At 53.8% G+C, this 22,345-nt stretch overlaps 9 protein-coding genes across 9 annotated transcripts in view; 5 read left to right on the forward strand and 4 right to left on the reverse strand.

Moving 5' to 3' along the window:
• Nucleotides 1-443: 443 nt before the first annotated feature.
• A1O7_05547 (uncharacterized protein) lies at nt 444-2,184 on the forward strand (the record flags this gene model as incomplete). The annotated part of the gene is made up of 2 exons (XM_007759556.1): nt 444-1,698; nt 1,754-2,184. The coding sequence occupies 2 exons, from the start codon at nt 444-446 to the stop codon at nt 2,182-2,184; spliced, it is 1,686 nt and encodes a 561-aa protein (XP_007757746.1).
• A 632-nt stretch (nt 2,185-2,816) lies between these two features.
• Nucleotides 2,817-3,770, reverse strand: A1O7_05548 (uncharacterized protein; the record flags this gene model as incomplete). Its single annotated transcript, XM_007759557.1, has 1 exon — nt 2,817-3,770. One exon carries the CDS (start codon nt 3,768-3,770, stop codon nt 2,817-2,819), a length of 954 nt encoding a protein of 317 aa, XP_007757747.1.
• Nucleotides 3,771-4,861: 1,091 nt separating this feature from the next.
• A1O7_05549 (uncharacterized protein) lies at nt 4,862-5,692 on the forward strand (the record flags this gene model as incomplete). The annotated part of the gene is made up of 1 exon (XM_007759558.1): nt 4,862-5,692. One exon carries the CDS (start codon nt 4,862-4,864, stop codon nt 5,690-5,692), a length of 831 nt encoding a protein of 276 aa, XP_007757748.1.
• A 1,153-nt stretch (nt 5,693-6,845) lies between these two features.
• Nucleotides 6,846-8,891, forward strand: A1O7_05550 (uncharacterized protein; the record flags this gene model as incomplete). The annotated part of the gene is made up of 1 exon (XM_007759559.1): nt 6,846-8,891. One exon carries the CDS (start codon nt 6,846-6,848, stop codon nt 8,889-8,891), a length of 2,046 nt encoding a protein of 681 aa, XP_007757749.1.
• Nucleotides 8,892-9,361: 470 nt separating this feature from the next.
• A1O7_05551 (uncharacterized protein) lies at nt 9,362-11,217 on the reverse strand (the record flags this gene model as incomplete). Its single annotated transcript, XM_007759560.1, has 2 exons — nt 9,362-10,776; nt 10,851-11,217. 2 exons carry the CDS (start codon nt 11,215-11,217, stop codon nt 9,362-9,364), a joined length of 1,782 nt encoding a protein of 593 aa, XP_007757750.1.
• An 872-nt stretch (nt 11,218-12,089) lies between these two features.
• On the reverse strand, nt 12,090-14,012 carry A1O7_05552 (bud emergence protein 1; the record flags this gene model as incomplete). Its single annotated transcript, XM_007759561.1, has 2 exons — nt 12,090-13,931; nt 14,007-14,012. The coding sequence occupies 2 exons, from the start codon at nt 14,010-14,012 to the stop codon at nt 12,090-12,092; spliced, it is 1,848 nt and encodes a 615-aa protein (XP_007757751.1).
• Nucleotides 14,013-15,537: 1,525 nt separating this feature from the next.
• Nucleotides 15,538-17,033, reverse strand: A1O7_05553 (uncharacterized protein; the record flags this gene model as incomplete). The annotated part of the gene is made up of 2 exons (XM_007759562.1): nt 15,538-15,760; nt 15,817-17,033. The coding sequence occupies 2 exons, from the start codon at nt 17,031-17,033 to the stop codon at nt 15,538-15,540; spliced, it is 1,440 nt and encodes a 479-aa protein (XP_007757752.1).
• A 595-nt stretch (nt 17,034-17,628) lies between these two features.
• A1O7_05554 (uncharacterized protein) lies at nt 17,629-19,553 on the forward strand (the record flags this gene model as incomplete). Its single annotated transcript, XM_007759563.1, has 3 exons — nt 17,629-17,741; nt 17,782-17,917; nt 17,970-19,553. The coding sequence occupies 3 exons, from the start codon at nt 17,629-17,631 to the stop codon at nt 19,551-19,553; spliced, it is 1,833 nt and encodes a 610-aa protein (XP_007757753.1).
• A 323-nt stretch (nt 19,554-19,876) lies between these two features.
• The window catches only part of A1O7_05555 (phosphatidylinositol glycan, class N), a gene marked incomplete at both ends in the record, with an annotated part of 3,176 nt that continues 707 nt past the window's right edge, over nt 19,877-22,345 (forward strand). The window contains 2 exons of the mRNA XM_007759564.1: nt 19,877-21,610; nt 21,661-22,257. Coding sequence (XP_007757754.1) covers nt 19,877-21,610; nt 21,661-22,257 — 2,331 coding nt within the window. The remainder of the gene's footprint in view (nt 21,611-21,660; nt 22,258-22,345) is intronic.

Consider the following 22,345-nt stretch of genomic DNA (forward strand, 5'->3'; position numbering starts at 1 on the left):
CAGTAACGGCACCCTGATTCTGACGCCACAGCGACAGTACAGTGCGCGTCTAATCCACACTCGATTAGGTCTATATCGCATAGGACTTGCAATAACGTCATATCGCGGACCAGATCTCTGCCTCGAGGCCGTCCATGCTGTTTGAAGGCGCTGTACCTCCGCAGTCATTGTCTCCCAAGGACGCCGTGTTCGTCTTGAAAACTAAGTACACAGCAGATACCGTCGAGGCTATCATTGGTTTCGGTCGCCGAGGCCGGGCCTCGTCCGCTGTGCATACCTGATTTCAACGTTTAACCTACAATTCTTTTCGATTATCCAGCCCCACGCCACTCCTGTATTGCAGGAATTATCTTCACATCAAGCCGCCAGTGGGCTGATTGTAGCGGAAGAAGAGTCAGAGACCTTAACTCAAAAGAAGCCATACATACGACTGGTCGTTCACGATGGCATCAGACGAGCGATCGGAGGATCCACCACCAACCGATGCGCCTGCGGATACAGTCATACAAGACCTTCCTCCTCAAGACGGCAGCTCGGACGGCGAGCGGGATGAACGCACCGCTCGAGAGAAACTGAAGAAAACATCCATCGCTGGACTAGCACAGTACTCCAAGGTGAGCAAGGCGACTGGAGACCATCCTCTAGGCGAAGTCGCTAATGCCGATACCACATCCGATGCTCAATCCGACAATGGACAGGCAAGAGGTCGCCCTTCTAAGAAAAGATCCTTCGATGACTTGCAAAATGAAGAGTCAGGACCCAGTGTGGAGAACGGAGGAGCTCCCTTGCCAAAGAAGGGCGCCCAGCACAAGAGAATGCGATCTAGAGAGATACCTGAACCCGCTGGAGAGGCTCAAAAAGGCCTGGACATAAACGAAGATATGGCAAGTCCAGTGCAGGAGGAATCCGACGCAGATGCACAACAATCTCCGGGTGGGCCAGGAGTATTGGTTTCGGCGCCGTCAAAGGAAGAGATGGATGCCGCTGCCTCTGCCCCTACTACAGATGTGGAGGATACAACAGCAGCTGACACACTGCCGAATGTCACTGCTATATCAGATGAGAAACCCGCCACAGCGACTACGGGAGCCCCTCCATCTGAGCAAGGATCAAAAACTCAGATTCCAGCCTCGTCCGGCTTCGCCAACGCATCATCAGCTTCTCCGTTTGCTAGTTTCAAGTCTCCTAAGTCTCCAGAGAACAGCACCGAGTCTTCAACACAACATTCAAGTAGTACAACCTCGACGTCGGCTTTCGCTTCTTCTGGCTTGTCAGCTTTTGCTTCATCCGAGAAGTCTCCCTTTGGCACTGTAGGCTCCACTGCTAAAAATAGTGGCGGCTTCGGTGGTGCGACAACATCTGCGGGCTTCGGATCATCGTCGGGTGGATTTGCGGCTGCGTCACCCTTCGGAAGTAAACCAGCCTCAGGGTTCGGTGCAGGCGGTGGCTTCGGCTCGGCCGGTGGCTTTGGTGGCGGCAGTGGCTTCGGGGCTACCTCGAAGCCATTTGCTGGTGGTCTTTCCTCCTTCGGCAGCCCGTCGGGAGGAGTAGGCACGTTCGCCATCGCCAAGCCGTTTGGATCAAAGAACGATCAAGATGACGATGAAAAGCGAAGCGACGAAGGTGGCGATGAGGAGGAAGGAGCGTCGCAGGCGGAAGAGGACCCCTCACAGGACCCCCGATTCCATCAGCAAGAGCGTATGTTTCGTCGTATCCTCCACATACAGGCATCGAACTAACCTATTGTCAACAGTCAACACGGGCGAAGAAGAGGAAGAAACGATCTTCACCTGTACCGCCAAACTCTATCACTTTGAGAAGGAATGGAAGGAAAGCGGCGTCGGCGACTTCAAAATCAACATCCGCTACGAAGTCAGGTCCACACCTGCTGCCGAGTCATCAACCGAGGAAGATGCTGCAAAGGACGATGAGAATAACGAGCAAGATCTCGAAGCAGGGCGATCTGAGTCCTCGAGCAGACTCGAACGCAAGGCACGGTTGATCATGCGAGCCAGGGGGACACATCGGCTGGTGCTCAATACGCCAGTGTTCAAGGAGATGATCGTCGGCACGGCCGACGGCAAGGAACCAACAGGGAAGACCATGCACCTCACCGGACTGGAAGGGGGAAAGCCTACTGGGTATCAGATGAAGGCAAGTTCTCGAGATCCCTACAAAGGCTGACGCTTCGAACCACAAGCTCGTGATCGTCGACTAACGGAGTGCTCGGACAGGTTGGCAAAGAAGAAACCTTGAAGGAAATCTACCGTAAGATTCGGGAGTTGCAACGAGAGCTGTGAAGAGACAAGCTTTACAGGTACCTCGAGAGTGTACGTCCTCAGACAGACACCCTACCGCACGCACTACCTGGCTGGGCCATTCCGCACGAGTCCTTCAAGATACGAGCTCGGAAAGAAAGAGTATTGGAATGACTCAAATCGGATGATCTGCATGCCAATCACGCACGACATGGAGGGCAGCTTGTCACCAAGGGTTGGGCATGTAAAGCAAAGATCATGCTGGTTGGAACGATGGGAGGTCTGATGTTAGGATATCACATCCCAAAATACATAAAGTCAACAAGTCAACTGTTGTCTTGAATTTCCTCCCGAGTAAAGCAATTGTTCCAGAATTCCGACCAGCCGAGCCCTACACAAAGATGATAGTGCAATCAATCATGAAAGGACGTAGCCACCACATATACAAGGTCCATGGCCTTTCCCGTACCATATATCAACCCAACCACGTTTAACGATGCCTTTTGCCCTCCTACTCATACTCATACGCATATTCATATTTCATAAGCCCAAAATGAATCACAGCAGGACCATCCCAACCCCTGCCATTAATGCACAAACGGTCCACAGCCAGAACAGAAGCCTGGCTGAATCACCTCCAACCGTGCGCGCCGCACCACTCCCCGTCAAATGGAATGGCCCGCCTCGACATGGCAGCGTCGTCGCAACGACGATGGTGCTCCCCTGCGTCGTGTACGTGTACGTGAGGACGTCTCCACCACCACTAGGGCAGTTAGTGGTCGTGATGACACCGCCACCAGCGCCGCCGTCACCGCACGCACATGTCGGGGCGACAGCCCATTGCGCGGGCGTCGTGAGGACCGCGCAGAGACTCGCGGGCGTGGACGTCACTTGGTTGTTCACGGTCAGGCGCGCGTACTCGGTGGCGAAGTAGGACGTGCCTTCCGTGAGTGTCACGTAGGTGTTGCCGTTGAGGTAGCCGCGCGTGGTGCAGGGTTTTGCCTCGCACGTCAGGGCCACGGGCGCTGGAGCCGGAGCCGGAGCCGGACCACCGCCGCACGCGGGAAGAGTCGCGCAGTCGTAATTTGCAAAGTAGACTTGGGCGTAGGCGGTGCATTGAGAGGCGGCAATGGTGGTTGTATAACTTTGGCCGTCGTTGTTCGTGACGTAGGCGACGGCGTATTCACCAGGGCTGTAGGCCGTGGTGGTTGCTTGCGCGGCCCAGTGGACCTGCGTGGAGCACAGTTTCGGCTGGCATGTGGTCGGGGCGGCGTTGCAGGTATTGCACACGCCGCAGGTCGAGCACTTGTAGACGGTCGTGTAGGACGTTGTCACCGGGCAGGGGACGTAGGAGGTCAGCGTGACGATCTGAGTCGAGATGTAGGAGACCACGTAGGTGGGCGTGGAGGTCCAGACCGTGGCTTGGACGACTTGGGTGTATTGTCCATCATTGTAGTCACCTCTTTCCTGGAGGCCGGCCAGAAGCCCCGTGAACAGTGGTAGAGCGCGCATCACCCGTCCCGCTCATGAGCACTTTGCTCCCCGAGCTTCCCCTCTGGATGGAATGCCACTGGCGATATTGACAAGCGCAGCTTAGAATGGGATCGCCAGTTTCTCTCGTACTCGAGCTACGAGAGGTATGTACTAGGTCTATCAATCGACCCTTGTGTTACACGGAGTTGTTTGCTCTTGCTGGGACGTATCTGACCTCCAAAGAATGGAAGCAGCTCGATACAATTACACTACAGAGTACCCTCAGGCCGGCCTCTCCCACCTCGCCTGGGGCAACAATCGCGTTCGATTGCAAGGATGGTGCCCATGGCTTCGGACCGCCACAAAACCTACCTTCACAGGGCGCAGCTGGAGAGATACCATTTTCAGACGTCTTGCGCCTCAATAGAGACTAGCTTTCTCTCCACATCCGGTTCTGCTGGAAGGGAATGGCCGCATCGCCAATCGCGTGTCGCAAAGCACGATGTTACTCGGCAGGGAAAGGTGTTTGGTTTCGGTAAGCTGCGTTGCCTGGGGAACAACAGCCCTGGAACATGCCACAACTCGTTCTCGTCGCCAATGCGACTTCTCCAGCACCGTCGATTCGGATCTTGCGTCGTCGTGCGGTTGTGACAGGAATGGCAAGCAGTTATCGCTCCAATACATTGAATAGAATGTTCACTTGGTGTGCCGGTGGTTGATCCTGGAAACCGATTTTCACGCCTTGGAACCGAGGTTGAGCAGTACGAAGAGCGTGAGGGTCGCTGCTGAGACTGAGACCCTGCCTGCACCCTTCAATTGACTAGTCGCAATTGCCATTTTGTTAACTACGTCAACCCTTAGGGCTTCCACGCCGTGCGGCCTGAAAGGCTGTGAACGTTCAAGTCAAACCTCAACTAAAGCATTGCCCTACAGCACTTTCCGCGACGCATGCCCCGGAGCTCTTCTACTTTCCGTTGTTGTTCCCAGCCAGGCTCATGTTGCGAAGTTGTGGACCATGGTGTTCGACGAGGAAGAAAAAATCAACTCTCTCTTATAATTTTCGGCCCTGATTCTATCTCCCTCCACCAGTACCACCTCCTCAGGATTATTTCGATCAAGTGCCCATCATGATGGAACACACAGATGCGTCAGAGACTTCTACTCGCTTTGAGAACGAATTGGCCTTGCTCGAAGCGATGTACCCCGGCCTCATTTCTTTCGACTCAAAAAGCCGTGACCTCAAATATACCTCCCCGAATTCGTCCAGCGCAACTTTGGTTTTACGACTTCACGACCAGTATCCTACAGGCCCCGACAAGCCCCAAATCATTTCCGCGTCCAGTGGATCCAGGAATGACATCCGCAACAAAGTACAACAAGCGGTTGAAACCGTTATGTTCGAGGAGCAGGGCTCGGAAATCCTGGACATCTTGATCAACCGGTTCGAAGAAATCACGGCTGAGACTGCGCAGGGTCCCGTGGCCGGAACCTCGGATGGACAACACAATGCGACAAAGGACAACGGCGTGGATGCTGACGCCGAATTCACCCAGCCATTCAAGACGGTAATCATCTGGCTGCATCATCTTTTGGCCACTTCCAAGCGCAAACTCGCTGTAAATCCGAGTCTGAATGCAAGGGTACTTAGTCGAAGCGGGTACTCCTCCCTGGACATTTCGGGCATCACGAAGCCTGGCTACCCAGGCATTATGATCTTCTCGGGTCGCAGTGACCTCGTCGAAGCACATGTTGCAGAACTTAAGGCATTGAACTGGCAAGCATTCCAGATACGATATGATTCGGCCGAAGAAAGCAAACAGCATGACCGTGCACCGGACCAATGGCAGTTTTCCTGTTGCAAAGGGAAAATTGTCGAACTTGAGACAATGGCAGAAATCGTCCAGAGCATCGTCAAAGAAGACCAGAAATCGATATTCCTCCAGGCTGTTGGATTGAAGTGACGAGAATCATAGTCCTTGAGTCTACTGCCACACGACCAGGGAGGAGTACGCATTGAGGTCTACATCGCGGGCTTTTGGTGGGATATTCTCTCTCCTAATCTTCTTGGGATCTCTGTCGCTATGGAAAGAAGATAATACGACTGCTAATCCCCACGTTATGTACACCAGCATCTGAATCACCCTCGCCCACAATTCAGGCCGATATGCTGGGGCATCCGGAGTATGAGCCAGGAAGTTGCCACAAATCGATTTTCGCTCGAGCTGAGGTACTCGATGGCCCAAGCCCTGGTTCATGCACCATCAACTTATCGCACACCGAAGATCCACCAATCAAGATTGTTGTCGACAGTCAAGGCCGACAGTAAGGCGTCCCGCCCGCCTTGCCACCTCCGGAACTGCGTACACACTTGGACCTTTGCCGGTGCTGTGCCTGCTCAGGTGTCTGCAAACAGAGAGAAGAGATGCACCAATTGTTGGCATTGTCCTGCTCTGTCTGGGTCCGATGCAGAGGTTCGTGGTCGACTTTTGAAGACAACTGTTTGATCAAATAGGCCTGCATGGGTGACTGGCCCACCGTGCACTTATCACGCTAATCCTTGCAGAAGTCAAGCTTCAGGATCTCAAAGCTTGAACATCACAAGGATGCAGAGCCGCCAAAACGACTCGCCTTGGTCTTCGCCACGCGGATTCAAGCAAATCCATAGCAGGCAGTGTGCATGCAGAACCCTTTCCCGTGGCGATCGCTCTTTCGGTTCTAGGCTGCGGTGGAACCTGCGGCTGAGCATATGATGCCGCGGTGGATATGGCTTTTCGCGAGCTTTCGTTCGTCCACCAAAATCAGGGATGCTTCGCCCCGGACACCTGGTCCAGTCAACTGGCATTTAGTCCAGCCCAAAATACAATCACAATATCTGCGCTAGCGTCGCTGGTCTCCTCTGGCACATATCATGATGTTGCGCCATTTACCGGACATCATCCTCATAGAGCGCGCTACTCTTCCTCTCCAGCCTTATCATAAACTACAAGTCATATCAAATGTGGTCGCATTACGAGCAGTAGTAGTCTAACGCACGAAAGCAAGAGACTCCACTCCCTCTCCTGAGCAGCGCCGAAAATCCCACAGTCGCTTGCGAGACTAAAGCCGGCAGCATCAATGGCGCAACTCGCGGAAGCGCACACTCTCCCCAGCGTCAATGATGGCCGTGACGACGTGGTGGGAAACGTTGAGCACAAAAGCCTATTATCCGCGACACACAAAGATGCCTTTCCCGAGAAGGAAAGCAAGGCAGCCTCGAGTACCCTATCCAGCCAGAAGTGCGACGGACGAGCGACTGTGTCTGTGCTGAAATACATTCAGCTCTGGTGGCTGGAAATCTTCAGCTGCCTCGCCAGCGTGTTTGCGGTCATTGCCATTTTTGTTACCGCTAATGCCTACGACAACAAGCCCAACCCTCACTGGCCTCAAGGTCTCTCTATCAATACGCTGATATCCATATACGTTGTGATCCTCAAGGCTGCGCTCCTCACCATCCTGACCACAGGTCTGAATCACCTCAAATGGAGCTGGTTCAGCAAAATAAGACCTCTCAATGACCTTGCCACCTATGATGGCGCCTCAAGAGGTCCACATGGCGCGCTGTGGCTCTTAGTCACGGTACATGGTCGGGATGTTTTACCAACCATAGCGGCCTTCGTCACCATCGCAGCCGTCGTGCTTGATCCCATTGCACAGGAGCTTATTCAGTACTACAGCTGCTCCAGAGCCCAACCAGCCGTTGGTCAATCAACAACTTCTCTGAGCGCGAGCGTGCAAAGAACCGCTTCGTACTCCGAGGCAGTAGAGGACGATATTTCTTATGGCCTGAAAATGGCCATCAACGCTGGCCTATACAGTCAGGGCTCGACCGTCAATTTTCAGTGTTCCTCAGGTTATTGCACATTCCCAGAAGAGTTCTACACGATCGGCTATACGCACAGTTGCGAAGACATCACCACCGAACTACGTTGCACTTCAACCCAGCGGCAGCAGAACATCTCTATTCTGGCTACGGATCCCCAGACTCAATTGCCCTACGATAGCTGGGAGATGATCAACGTCACCGACTTCCAGATGGGCCTGCCTTCTGGCATGAAGGCAAAGTACTCGTACAGCAACAGTGAGGCTTACTATCAAGACCAATGGGTCATGGCATACAACAGTGACGTCGCTGCCGTGGACCTCCTCATGCTCAATGTCGAATACGTCGTCGAGCCCCCCAGCTGTAATGAGAGCACGACGGGCAACTGGACGAGCAGAGGCTTCGGTGCCGCCAGATGCACGCTCAAGCCGGCCGTCCTGGCCGTGAGCGCCTCTGTCCAGGACGGCAGACTGCACGAAACAGTCGCTTTGGCAACCGATAGCTTCGGCGAGGTGCCCGCAACTGGGCCTGTCAGTTGCCCGGCGACTAGCACCATCCACCTGCCTTGTCTGACACCGGCGCAGATGGAGAATCTAACCCAAGCCGGCTACGACGTCCCAGCCGGTGCTGAATGGTTCCCAATCCACGACTCCTGGATCTGTGAACGCTATCGTGTTTACACACCCGGTAAAACTACCATTGTGCCCCAAAAGTGTATGTACACGTACGGCTACTCGCTGGACAGCTTCTTCAGCACCTTCTTCACCCCCGGCTCTGTGAGCTGGCACACGGACGACACCGACACCATGGTTCGCAATACCTCGACCGTCTCCGAGGTGTTCTACAATTCTGGCAGGGCGACCTTTCATTCTGTCGACGGCATCTTCGCCAACATTTCGAAAAGCATGACGACGTATATCCGCGGCCATGGTGACGACGGTTACTCCACACTAGCGTCGGGCAACGTCGTCACCACCCTCACGTGTATCCGGGTGCGCTGGGGTCTGATTGCATATCCGGCTGCGTTGGCGGCTGTCACAATTGCTTTCTTTGTAGCGTTGGCGGTTCAGGACCGAATGCCCAGCAGGAACGTCCCGGGTCTGGATCACGATCTGAAAGGAAATCCGCTGGCCTTGCTGTTTTATGGATTCGATGACAGGACGGCGAGCAGAGTGGAGGCCCTCTCGGGCAGGGCTGGCACGATCAAGCTTGTGAAGGAAGTTGAGAATATGCCCGTGAGCGTGAGATTGACGGACCGGGGCTGGAGGTTCGTTAGTGAAGAGGACAAGGGCGTGGCGTGAGGCGAAGTCCTACAACAACTTTCTGTCTGGGATTTACAATAAATTCGGTGCTCCATATCAGATTGTTACGATGTGCCGCGCGAATAGCAGACGTCTAGTGTTGTTGACCCCTGACTTGATGGTTGGCCTCCAAAGTCAACGGTTTCGTCATAAACTCTACGAGGCTGCTGCATGACCGAGGCGACTGTGTTCATTCACTCCCTACGCAGTCACTGTACCCAAGAGCCGCGACAGTATTCCGTACAGGGACAACCGCTAACGTGGAGGGTACTGGTGCTAACGTTGCATTCACATCCCTCTATGGATATCACACCCATATGTATAACCACGACCAGTTGGGACTGAAGTTGTATGTATAGGTATAGATCGGGGCGGATATCCTCTCTTCTTGCTCCCTGCCTGCGGCATAGCTCTCTATACTATATCAGCCGCAGTGTCTCTCTCTCTCTCTCTTTCTCTCTCGCCTAGAATCACAAACTATCCTCCCTCCATCGGCTCCGGACCCTCTGCCAGCCTTCCTTCTCATGAAGTCCTCCTCTCTTCTCAAGCCCCATCCCTCTCTCCACCCACTCCTGACTGCCCATCTCGGTCAAGCGGCTCAAGGCCCGCGCGAAGGCGAAGCGCTCCTCATCACCGCTAAACAGCGACGACTGCTTGAGCATGCTCATGTTCATGCCCAGATCGTCCATCAGGTTGCGCATCACATCATCGACGTCGTGGCCTTCATCCTGACCCGAAGGTCCAGACTGATTGACCTTGGCGTTTTGAATCTCCTGAACGACGTTTTTCTCGTCCTTGCTCGCCGCGGCCTCGTCCTTTTTGACTTTATCCGTCACTCTGTCCAGACTGTCGTCCAGCTCCGTCTTGCTGACGAACAGCTGACTCAGCGGCACGGCCGTGGTGAGCACCAACTTGGCGTGACTCTCATACACGGCGTCGATAAAAGTGATGAATCGGCGGGCCCAGTCTCTCTCGCGGTGCGTCATCCCGGGCACGTCCGTGACGATGAAGGCGTCAAAGCTGCGCATCATCTCAATGTAGTCCGCCGCGCCCGTGGCCCGGCCGATGAGGTCGTGAAACGTGAACCGCACGGCGCGCCCGGAGACGAGCGGGATGTGCACTTCGCGGCCCCACACCGTGATGGTCGTCGGGTGAGGCGGGTCGTTCTCGGGGTCCCCCAGGAAGCTGAACCACTTGTCCGCGTGGGATTTGGCCGCGCGGTCCAGAGGGTGGTGGTACACGCCGCTGGGCGGGCGGGGCAGCTTGCGATAATCCGTCTGCGAGTCCAGGTTGATGACGCGCAGGCGCTTCTTGAGCAGGTTGATGCACGGGATGAAGGACTGCCGCTGGATGCCGTTCTTGTACAGGTCGTCCGGGTGGCGGTTCGAGGTGGTCACTAGGACGACGCCGTGCGACATGAGCGCCTCGATCAGCCGGCGCAGGATCATCGCGTCCGCGACGTCGACCACCTGGAACTCGTCGAAGCACAAGACCTGCGCCGTCTCGGCCAGGTCGGCCGCGATGAAGGGCACGGCGTCAAAGTCGTTGCCGTATTCCATCCGGATCTTGTGCAGCCGCTTGTGCACATCCTGCATGAAATTATGGAAGTGGATGCGCGTCTTGGACGTGATGTTGGCGGGTAACGTGTCAAAGAACAAGTCCATCAGCATCGTCTTGCCGGACCCGACATCGCCGTACATGTACAGTCCCTTGGGCAGGTTCTCGGGTATCTCGCCTATGGCCTTCTTTTTCTGGCCGCTCGAAAACAACGACCCGAAGAGGGATTTCTTGGGCGGTTGAAGGTCATGGATGTCTGGGTGAATCACTTTCGGAGGGATATAGTCCTGTAGCGATTCGTGGAGATCTTGGAGGTGCTCGACCAGCGCTGTATCGTGTCATGTCAGTACCAGCAGCTCTTTCTGGAGGGACACAGGGATTGGGTGGGGACTTCGCGCTCACTTCTCTGATGCTCATCCATCCGCAGTCGCCCTGCGTGGACTCGTTCATCGTACTCCACCAATGGTCCGCGGGGGCGTACGTCTTTCACCGTCGCGAGCTCCCTCTTCTGACGCCATTGCCGCTGCGGTTGGGGCCCCGTAGATCTCACCGTCCAGTCGGAGCAGACCGTGCTCGCGACATGTAGTTGGCGCCTCAGGGAGAGTCTGGGCGATCTTCTTTGTCGTCGCAGTGTCTGCGTCGGGGTCAGTATGGTCAAGCACTCTGCGCAGACCGGTTGCCGCAGTGGAGCCCGGACAGCGGTATCGGAGATCAGAGCTCGGAGGTAGGACTGGAAGGCGTTGTGGACGGGGTGCACAACGGCTTTCATAATGACGGCCACGCAAACAACGTGGAAACACTAGGTGCACGCTGTAATATATCCAAGGTCATCAACTCATGGCGAGGACTAAGCCAAAACGTGAAGGAGGAGCAAGTGCAAGCTAATACGCAATTTCTTAGCAACGGTGCAACTAGTTGTCGAGCTGCGTCACAGGCCGTTGAAGGTGAGGCGAGGCGAGGCATGGCATCTCGGGATAAAGACCGCAGTTCGTTGGACCCAGTCGTCCGGTGGAAACAGAATTGCCGGTCAAGTAGCCGATCATCTGGGCCGACACATCACAAACCGGACATTTAGCGGTTCACGAGGGTCAAACGTCCTGCAAGATACTGTATCTCGCTGGAACGTACGGAGTACTTCGAGCTCAAAGCATTTGGGGATCTGGCTATAGAGAGTAGGTTCTGTGGGCCGTGACCAAGTGGTGCCTGAGTGCCTGCAGCCGCTCGCATCGAGATACCCAGATACCTGCTTGACCGAAATGCATGTTCCTCTTCCTGAACTCCTCCCCTTGTGCTCGCAAATCAGCTGGCACGCTTCGCACAGATCCGCCCGATATGACCGTAGGCTATCTCAAACTCCGCGAAACGCTCTTGTCGCCGAAGTGATGGTGAGAAATTGCTCGAAACTGTAAACTTTTGCGGAAAATGTAGAAGTGTTGGAACTGAATCCCTCAGGGTCAATCGTAACGCCATTGGAGTTCCGACCGTGATTTCGTAAAACCATTCATTTCGTCAGGTTGCCCTGTTCATCGCCTTGTATACCATAGTAGAACGCATGCAGGACGGGCCAATGCACAAGAGGCTGCTGTCAGCTGGGCTGCTCTGCGGCCGAGGTTCAAAGGTCATAGCACGAGCAACCCTTCTTCAACCGGGGGCATAATTGACGTAGAGCGTGAGTTTGGGATTCCGTTGAAGCGCAACGTCGAGGTTGTCATCGTTCTCCAGGTCAATGAGACTGTTGGTCGGCTCGTCCTTGTACTGAATCACGATCTCTTCGTTGACCTTCAACCGCTCCATCAGCTTTTCCCTTAGTGCCACAAAAACGACATCTTGCGGCACTCGGAGGGCGATGATGTCCTCTTGGAAAAATACTTTGACTTTCATGGCCCCACCTGCATTGCCGGCCTTCATACTCGAAGAATTCGACGCCTGGGTCAAGTTGCTTGGTTGAGAATGCAGAAACGGCGGACCTCCCATAGCCATGCCTGCTCCTGCGGACATAGGTACGGGCCCTCTTTGCTGCGACGATCGTGCTGATGGGGGCGGCATGCCGCCATACGGCACTCCGGGTGGCTGTTGGTTGGAAGAGGTCCGAGAAACCGGTGGCAGCGAGTGCTGCGACCCGCTTGACAGTCTGTAATCCTCCCCGAGAGCATTGGGATCTATCTCGAAATCTTGACCTGGCTTGGGCTTGAACAAATTCCTGACCAGCATACTCTTGGAAATATGAGGTGGCATGCCGACAATCTTCTTGATATACTCGTCAAGATTCTGCCGTCGACCGTTGGAAATCGCATCCGTGACATGCGCCACAGGACCGGGCATAAATGGTAGTATACGAGGCTTGCCCTTGTTGCCAGCCTCTTCCGGAAACATCTCTAGAAGAGCAATCTGAAAGTCGTAGAAGTCGGCGTAGTACCGTGAGAGTTCCCACCATCGGCCGTCTTCCATCTGACACTCGATAATGTACCAGTACATGTCGTTGTCGAAGCAATATCGAGGCACCGAGGCACTGACGGGCGCTAACGGGATGTTCGACTGCTGAGATAGCCTTGCTCCAGTCTGGTTTGGACTCATAAGCTTCCGTTTCTCAGGTTCAGGACGGGAACAGCCACTTACATATTCAGTCTGTCTAGGAGGAGGCTGTTGTGAGGGAGCATTCTGTAAGCTCATCCGAGCCATTTCGGCCGACATTTGAGCTTGGGGGTTATCGAATTTGCCCAAGCTGATACTGCTGTTCTTGTACTCGGCCGCGAATTTCTTCCATTCTTCCACTCGAGGCACGCCTGCTTTCCGAACAGCCTCGAGAGGGTCTGGGACTGACTGCATAGTCGCAGTGTCCTTGATATCGATGAATGACACGGGGATCAGGCCAGGCCCTCCTAGCCGTCCTATCGGCTTCGCAACGAACCATTCTGGGTTGGATTGTGCCACCACGATAATCGCCTCTCCAGCTTTGGCGTCCAGCTCATCTGCCCTCTCTGCATGGAAATCGTACTGTACCACGCCATACACCATGGCGCCCGTGCCTCGTCCGCTCATACTTGGTCCTCTCTGATGAGGTCCTGCACTAGGTCGTGTGGTTGCCACCGATTCTGACCTTGTATGGCCAGAGTTGGTCGAGCCCTTTTCAGAAAAGCCTGAGTCATGACCGTCGGCCTTGTCTGCAGGGGACGCAACAGGGCTTCCACTCTGTCGCTGTTGTTTGCCAACCACTTCGAAGAATGCAACGGGCACAAGGCCCCTGGCGGACGGGATGAGCGGGTTGCACGCCTCGTACCACTCTGTGTCGTCCTCGCGACTTAGGACATGGAAGAAGTCGCCCTTGTGAAATGCTAGCTCTTGCGCATTGCCGTTCTGCGGCTCATAGTTATACAAGGCTTTGATCACCTTCTTCGGGGGTAGTGCTTGGATTGTCTTGGGTGTGATGGACAGGTTCGGCGGCTGCCTTCCGTCTTTGTCGCTCTTCAAAGATCGACGAATAGCCTATGAGAACAGAGTGATCAGTGCCCGACAGTGAGGGCGCGAGCTGCGCGCGTGCGGTGAACAAGATAGACATACCTTCATTGTCGCATTGAAGGAGTGCCCCGCAATCGCACTGGGCAGGAAGGCAAACCTGTGGAAACCGTGCTCTTTTTGGCTCTAGATCGGCTGCGGGCGCAGTCGCAGGGTGGAACGAGGCTTTCAACGGCCTGCACGGGGTTGGACTCTGCCGCGCAAAATTGAGGGTCAAAGTGTTTCAGGATTTGACGTTGACAAGATCAGGCTGATGAGGTTGTCGGCGGCGGACAGAATGCTGTTGGCAAGATCGAGCAAGGGGAAGACCTCGTGTGTCTCTCTAGCGTGTCTGGCAGGGATCGCTTCAGTTCAAGCCCGTGACGCCCCACTGATTGAAGATTGCGACGGGCCTCAGAGACTTTCGATTGAATTCCGGAAGGATTCCAGAAATCAAAGTGCGACGGCGGTGACGTATATGTGAAGATTCAATTAAAGGTCTTCCTACAAGGTTCCTGTGGTTGTAAAGAGGGTACCTTTTGTTCTTGGGGTCCTGCTCCTGAATCGAGGCTGACGATGGCCAGGCGGAAACTCGCCAGAGAGTGTGAGTCGGAAAAGCAACTGTGCCAGGCCCGCAACGTGGGCGTGGCTGCATTGCATGGCCGCCATTCCAGGAACGTGGGAATCGCGAACAAAGGGTACGAGTCAATGCACACAAATGGCCCCCAAAAGCCACGCAAACTGACGAAAACCACAAAATCCACGGGAACCGTCACAGCTGCACAAGCTGCGTTCTTGAGGCGGGCTGCATCTTGATCCGACAGCTTGACTGGTTTCGACCTTCATAGCCACAGCCGGAAAGCTTGCAGCAGCTGCACAGGAATCTGCCCATTCTTGCACTATAACTCTTGTTGGCCAAAATAATTCTGCTGCACGCGGCGAGCTATGCTCAGCCACGTGAGATATGTCAACTAGCCTGTAGTTCCAAGTCGATGCCCAGATTTTTCTTGAGCTCAGCCTAGACCACTGTCCTCTCCGCATAGGCCTGTTATCAACCCTTCCACGGCGTAAAGGGAACGGCATTTCAGATGCACCAGGACCATCGGACTCAGTCGATAGACAATGATAGCAGAGAGTGCCGACAACTTGAAACCATTGTTCGCCTCATCTTGGCAGGCGGTACCAGAGTCATACTGCCAACGATCCACCTCCTTGCAGTGGCACACTGAGAATGTTCCTTGAACCACCCAGCAATGGGGCGCTAGGAACGCCGGAAAGGAAGCCCATATCCTGACTGAGACTAGTTCAATGCGTTCTGCATGATCACTCTTTCTCATACGTGGTAAAGACAAAGATACTCCTTGCTTGTGCTCGTGTATCTCTTCGCTGGATAGGGATGGTGCTTCGGCTACAAAGAACAACAAGGTGCCCAACCCATTAAGGTAACTAATGCTCAAAACGGTCGTTCAAAGGAAACAAAGTGGAATAGAGTCGGGAAGGTATATTCTGAGGTAGGACCTGCCAGCTGCCTAAGGTCCGGAGCTTTCAGATCAACGGAATGACAATCGCAGGGCCCAAGGTATGTCATGGGAAACATTCATATCTGGCCCTTGATGTCGATTTGTCCAAAGGCTTTCGCCTTCGCAATGTGGAAGATGGATCCAGCTTTTCCAGTCAAAAAGCGTACATCTCCATCGCGTTCTTCGAGTAGACTCGAGGACTCATCTGCTGCATGATCAATGATGAATTGACATGCTTCCTCGTCCGACTCGAAACCCAGCTCTTCTGTAACGAAGCGAAGGCGGACATCAGGTTTATATCTGAAGGAGAACACGTTAGTTGCATGCTTGAAAGGGTCTGGGAAAGGAAAACCTACGCTCTGCATAAGCAAGCCAAAGCCGCCAGTCTTTCACGCTCTACGAACATATCCATCAGATATGCGCCCATATCAGGCACGGTCAGATACAATTTGAAGAATTTGTGGTAATTGCCGAGAGCGAGAGCAGAGCGCACCTCGAGCGCGTGTTTGATGGCCGGTTCTTTCTTGTCTGCTGGGGTTAGATCAGATAGTACGTCATTCATGTCAGTCCGGTTGCAGGTGTGAATGAAATACAGGATACGATATGCCTTGAACTCCACAGGGTGACCGCCTAGACTCTGCTTGTACAGCGCCCGCAGCTGTGTTTGGCACTGGTTATACTCACCCAGGTCACCCTTCTCTAAGGCAATCCGGGCATGGTACTCGTAAACGCTGGTGGTGAATTCGTTCTTGATGTGTTGGACGGTCAAATCTTGCCGCAGAGACTTGAACTGGTCACAGATGTAGACATAGTTGGCCTCAGAGCGCCATTTCTTCTTTAGTAATTCCAATGTTTTCCGAAGAACTTCCAGTGGTCGGACGTCATCGGGGTTGGGCGCTGATGTTAATCGGAAATAGTTCTTTTCCAGCTTTTGCGATCGCCCAACGATAGGTCCAGTCGGCTTGGGTTCCGGTGAGGCGCCCCTGGATGATTCTTGTGTACGCGGAGAGTTGGAATCTCCACGCATGTCTTCGAACCGTCGTCTGCGGGATTCTAGACTGGCGCCAGCTCTACTTACGGATGTGCTCATGTCGAGCTTGGGTCGTTTTTCTTTCGGGTTGAAGGAGACACGATCGGCCAACGACCCGGTCTGTTGTCCATTTGGTCTCCAGGGAGGCGGTGGTGCAGAGACCTCGACTTCTGCTGAGAGCTCTGTAGATTTGCGCTTGCGCGGAAAGTCCGGTTGAGTGTGATAAGGAGTGGTAGGAGCGGGAACAGCTACAGGGGAAACAAAAGGTGGAGGTGTTATAGGAGCAAGAAGAGCACGGTTGCGTTCCTCCAAGATCATTTGCTGCGGTAGCGGCAGCTCTTTCCAGTTGATACGGTCCAGATTCCCGCTTTGCGTGGCGTCTGTGATGATTTCCTTGAGTTTCGCTTCAATCTGTTCTTTGGATACTGTTCGCATCTCTGCAGCCTTCGCGAATGAGCGATTGACATAGTCACGGACGTCTTGGGACCAGACGACTTTCGGCCGGGGACCTTGTTGGGGTGGAGGTGGAGGGGTATTGGACATGGTGCTCGCTGGAGGTGAAGGCATGTACTGTTGAGGTGGTATTGAGGTAGGAATATAGGCTGGCGGCGGGGGAAAGGCTGCTGGGGGACCAAAGGTATTTCGAGCGGAAACTGGTACGTAAGCATGACTTTGGTTGTTCAACGATGGATACGGTGGTGCAGTCTGCCACGGAGGGTGGCCTGCAGGAGACGAATACATGGTAGCGCGCTCAAGCACAGTTGACTGAATCGCGCGCGAAGGTGAACGGAAGGGAGAGAGAAGACACTACGACGGTCAACCTGATCGACCGACTATGTTGCAAGGCAGTTTGCGCGGTCGTCGTGATGCTGTGATGAGGAAGTCGGTGAAAGGAAGAGAAGTCGAGGTTGAGTGAAATTGCCGCCAGACAAGCGACTTAGCTATGGCCTAACCTGAATAGGTTAACGACATTTGATGCCGAGTTTAACCAAGGCAGCGGGCAACATCCGTTCACTGGATTCTTCCTTGTAGTGTTGATTAGCTTCAGGCACGTTGATGATGCTAGACTTATAGTAAAGATCACTCCCCGAAGACGCTAGCTCCCTGAAGATGAACTCCAGTCTGTATAAACAGCCGGATGTTCCTCAAAAAGCCAGACTTGACTGCTGGCTCTCGCCCCGACCTGTCGCAAGATGAGGTCCTTTTATTTGTGCAGGACGGGGTTGGACTGTATGAAGGGAAAGTTGGACCGTGATGGCTGAGGACTCCACCATGGCTAACAATCATTTAGAAAATACAAGATTGATTCTTGCCAAAAAGGGCACGCGTACCTGACGTCCCATCGCATATGCTATGTCGACGATGCAGAACCGCGCGCCAACTCATGGGCGATTGATTTGAAAGATGTCGATAGGCATGAGTTTCAGGTGAGATCGATTTCGACATTTGCGAGAATGGTGCTTACCCAACGCGATCAAGGCTGGGTTTCTCAGATCATCGCCTAAGGTCACCTTTTTTCCTAAGCCGCTTAAAAGAGGGTTTGGCTCGATAAGCAGAACTGCCACGCCGCAATCGCCGCATCTCCAGAGGGTCGTTTCTTCTTCAACACCTACTTCACGGTCTGCGAGTCCGCTCCGCCCTCAATCGGTCGCAGCGCCACCTGCGGCAGTGGTAGGCGGGACTTGGGTATGTCCCATCTGCTCTTTCTCCAATCCTGTGCCCTCGAATTTTGATCCTACCATCGCTACGGAGGCTTTCCCGCTGCCGCCCTGCCTGGCCTGCGGCATCAAGCCTCCATTCTCCACGGTGCTGAAAGCGGCTGTCGTCGCCAATGCGAAACGAACGCCTGTTCCGCCATCAGAATCGATCAACCTGACGAGGGACTCGCTGACGAAGTCCTATGGAGGTCAAGATTCTGCAGAAAGCATTACTTGCCCCAGATGCACCTTTCACAATCATCGTTGGCTCCGCGAGTGCGAACTGTGCTCTGCTCCGCTACCGACTCCAAACACACTTCAACGAGCCGGGTTGGAGGGACCAATTGCTCGGGCCGAGTCACCAGGGCCAGAGATATCAGCTCTCACACTCGGAGACGAGCATGAAAGTCCGAGCGTCAAGATTTCTTTCAGGAACGGGGGCGATCGAGTGTTCTATGAGCGGTTAAAAAACGCAATGATACAAAGAAAGTGGTTGCTGCAGAACGCCCCACCAATTCCCAGGGCTGATAGCCCGCGTGCTTCGACGCCCTTCAGCACTGCGGGGCCAGCACCATCCGAGCCACGAAAAACAGCTGTGGGCATCGCTGGTCTTGAGCAGCGGGGCCTACAGACTCGTAAGATTAATGAAGCTGTTTTGGGAAATGCCTTTGAGGATTTAGAAGCTTTGATGGCGTCAGCTAAGGATGTGGTGGCCCTCGCTGAACGATTTGCGCAAGAGTCGGGAGCTGGTTTAGGTCTCCCAGGCGTCGTTTCGGACCCTCTTCTTTCTCAATCGGCCGCCGCGCTCGGCATGGTGGCGACAAAAGACATGGTGGGTGATAGCTCGAATACACTTTACATCTCAGAGTTAGCACGAAATCTGGCGGAATTTGCCATGGATGACAGACGGGGCATACTGCGGCACCAAGGCGGCACAATGAGCCTTGTCGATCTCTGGGCCATATTCAATAGGAGTCAAAATGGCGTGGAACTGGTTAGCCCATCTGACTTCCACAAGGCTGCTGAAGCGTGGGACAAGTTGGGACTTCCTATAAAGCTACGACGATTCAAAAGTGGATTGCTGGTGGTCCAGTACGGGAGCGCAACTGACGAGAGGACGATCAGTCAGCTGAAGGCATGGCTGGAGTCGTTCAAGCGGCATGCAGCAGATATACCTGAGCTGTGGGATCGGTTAACGTTTGGCATCGGAGTTACAGCACAGCAAGCAGCAGCACAGTTTGGCTGGAGTCTTGGTGTTGCCAGCGAAGAACTTGAAATGGCAGAGGAAAGAGAAGCACTGTGCCGCGAAGAGAGCGTGGAAGGCTTGAAATTCTGGCTGAATTTCTTGGTCGATGAGGATGAGTAGCTGATGTGCATGCCAACACGCAATAGAAAAATGCACGTCCCCATTCATGTATTCTATCCCCCTGGGACATTTCTTTGACATGTTAGTTCCTGAGCCGACTTCCACCCACAAATGGATCCACGCGCACGTGCTGCTCCGGAATCGTGTGCGTCTTCGCCGCAGTTGCCCCTTCGAGAAATTTCCGCTCCTGAGCGCCCGCGGCGCCTGCGACGCCCATGCTGATGGTTTGTTATTGCGATTGTGGTTTCCGTACAGTGCAGAGTATATCTCACAAAAATATGACCGTCTAACCCAAGTCGCTCCTTCTCTCAGACTGCGCAAGAATGGCCAGAATAGGTCGCGGAGGGTTTCTAGCCCTGGCAGTGGTCTTCCACTTAGTCTACCTCTACTCGATCTTCGATATATATTTCGTCAGTCCCATTGTGCATGGCATGAGACTCTATGGGATCCCCCAAGAGAAAGCGCCGGCAAAGAGATTAGTCTTGTATGTTGGCGACGGTCTCCGCGCAGATAAAGCCTTCCAGTCCTTCCCAGACCCGTCTCCTCCCGACCCAGCCAATGCCGACCTGACTCCTCGACCTTTGGCAACCTTTCTGCGCTCCCGAGTCCTCGAGCATGGCACCTTCGGCGTTTCCCATACACGAGTACCAACGGAGTCACGGCCCGGTCATGTTGCCCTCATAGCTGGCCTTTACGAAGACGTCTCCGCAGTCACAACGGGATGGAAACTGAACCCAGTCGACTTCGACAGCGTTTTCAACAGAAGCCGGCACACATGGAGTTGGGGCAGTCCCGACATCCTCCCAATGTTCAAGGAAGGTGCGGTTCCAGGTCGAATCGATGCGGACACGTATGGTGCAGAATTCGAGGACTTCTCGCAGGATGCGACAGCGTTGGACGTCTGGGTCTTTGACAGGGTCAACGACCTCTTCAAATCCGCCAGCACAAATTCTACATTGGATGCCATGCTTCGCGAGGACAAGATCGTTTTCTTCCTCCATCTGCTAGGGTTGGATACAACCGGGCACTCGTACCGCCCGTATTCCAAGGAATATCTGCACAATATCAAGGTTGTGGATCAAGGTGTTCAGGAAATAACCAATCTGATTGAAGAGTTCTATGGCGATAGCGAAACAGCTTATGTTTTCACCGCTGATCACGGTATGAGCGACTGGGGCAGTCACGGCGATGGTCATCCTGACAACACAAGAACTCCATTAATTGCCTGGGGAGCTGGTGTTGCTGAACCTCGACTTTCTGTTGGCGAGAAAGCTCCTGGCCATGAGGATGGTTTCTCGTTCGACTGGGGGTTTGACCATATCCAACGACATGACGTTGATCAAGCCGATGTTGCAGCCCTCATGGCATACCTTGTCGGAGTTGAGTACCCTGTGAACTCTGTTGGAAAGTTGCCCTTGTCCTATCTAGCTGCGACGCCAGAAAAGCAAGCCAATGCATTCCTAGTCAATACGAAACAGGTCCTGGAAATGTACAGGGTCAAGGAGGAGCAGAAGAAGTCGACTTGCTTGAAATATCAGCCATATCCTCCGTTCTCCAAGGCCAACGCATCAATTGCTGCTAGTATCTCAGCGATTGAGAGTGCGATTGCAAACAACCAGCACGAACTTGCCATTCAGCTCTGCTCGGATCTGTTCAGTCGCGCTCTCCAAGGGCTGCGCTATCTACAAACGTACGACTGGCTTTTCCTCCGAGCTCTCATTACCATCGGGTATCTTGGCTGGATAACCTATGGTATTACTACAGTCATCGACCTGCATGTCCTGCATGGTGCCGTGGCGGAAAGAAGGACAACAGCTTCTCTTCTGGCGTTCTCCTCTATTCTTGTTGCACTGTATTCGTTCTTCATCATCGAGCGATCACCAGTGACGTATTATGGATACGCAGCGTTTCCTGTCTTTTTCTGGGAAGAAGTCTTTGCTAGGAGAAAAGCCTTGTTCTCCGGCTCTAAAGTTCTTCTCGGGGATATTCAAGGGTTCTCCAAGTCCAGCTCCCTCCTTGTGCAGGCCTTTTGCTTCTTGTTTGTCATTGAGGGTTTGGTGAGTTCAAATTGGACCCCATCATTTTGACATAATCCTGACTCGTCCAGGTTCAAGCATACTTCCACCGGGGCATTCTCACCGTGTTATACCTTCTCGGAGCAGTCTTCCCTGCATCATACGGCGCAGATTTCGTCAAAAAGAATAAACTAGTACTCCTTGCATGGGCAGCTGGCTGCCTGGTCCTCAGCACCTTCACATTTCTTCCTGTTGTCAAGGTTGAGAGTCCAACTATGATAACCGCAGGCGGCCTTCTGATGTTCGGGGCAGGCCTGCTTTACCTTACCTTCGAGCACGATATTACGTCGCAGTCTAAATCTGCGGGCGCATACAGCGACACAAACATACTTTCTCGAACTCTGATGGGACTTCAAACTGGCATCATCCTTCTGACGGTCATCGTCACGCGTTCGAGCGTCGCCTCACTTCAGGCAAAGACAGGCCTCCCGGTTGGAAATCAAGTTGTTGGCTGGCTCGTCCTTTCAGCTTCAGTCATCCTCCCCTTCGTCCACCGAATAGCACCAAACAAACACTATCTACACCGCTTAGTCATTATCTTCCTTACCTTCTCACCGTCCTTTGTCCTCCTCACAATCTCTTACGAGGGGCTCTTCTACTTTACCTTTTGCTTTATCCTCCTCGCCTGGGTGCGACTCGAACACGCCATCCAGCTGCATACTTCCCATCGACCTCAGCCAAACGCATCTCAACCTCAGCCAAACGCATCTCAACCTC

This window comes from Cladophialophora yegresii, assembly GCF_000585515.1.
Source record: "Cladophialophora yegresii CBS 114405 chromosome Unknown aczIN-supercont1.4, whole genome shotgun sequence".
NCBI lineage: Eukaryota > Fungi > Ascomycota > Eurotiomycetes > Chaetothyriales > Herpotrichiellaceae > Cladophialophora > Cladophialophora yegresii.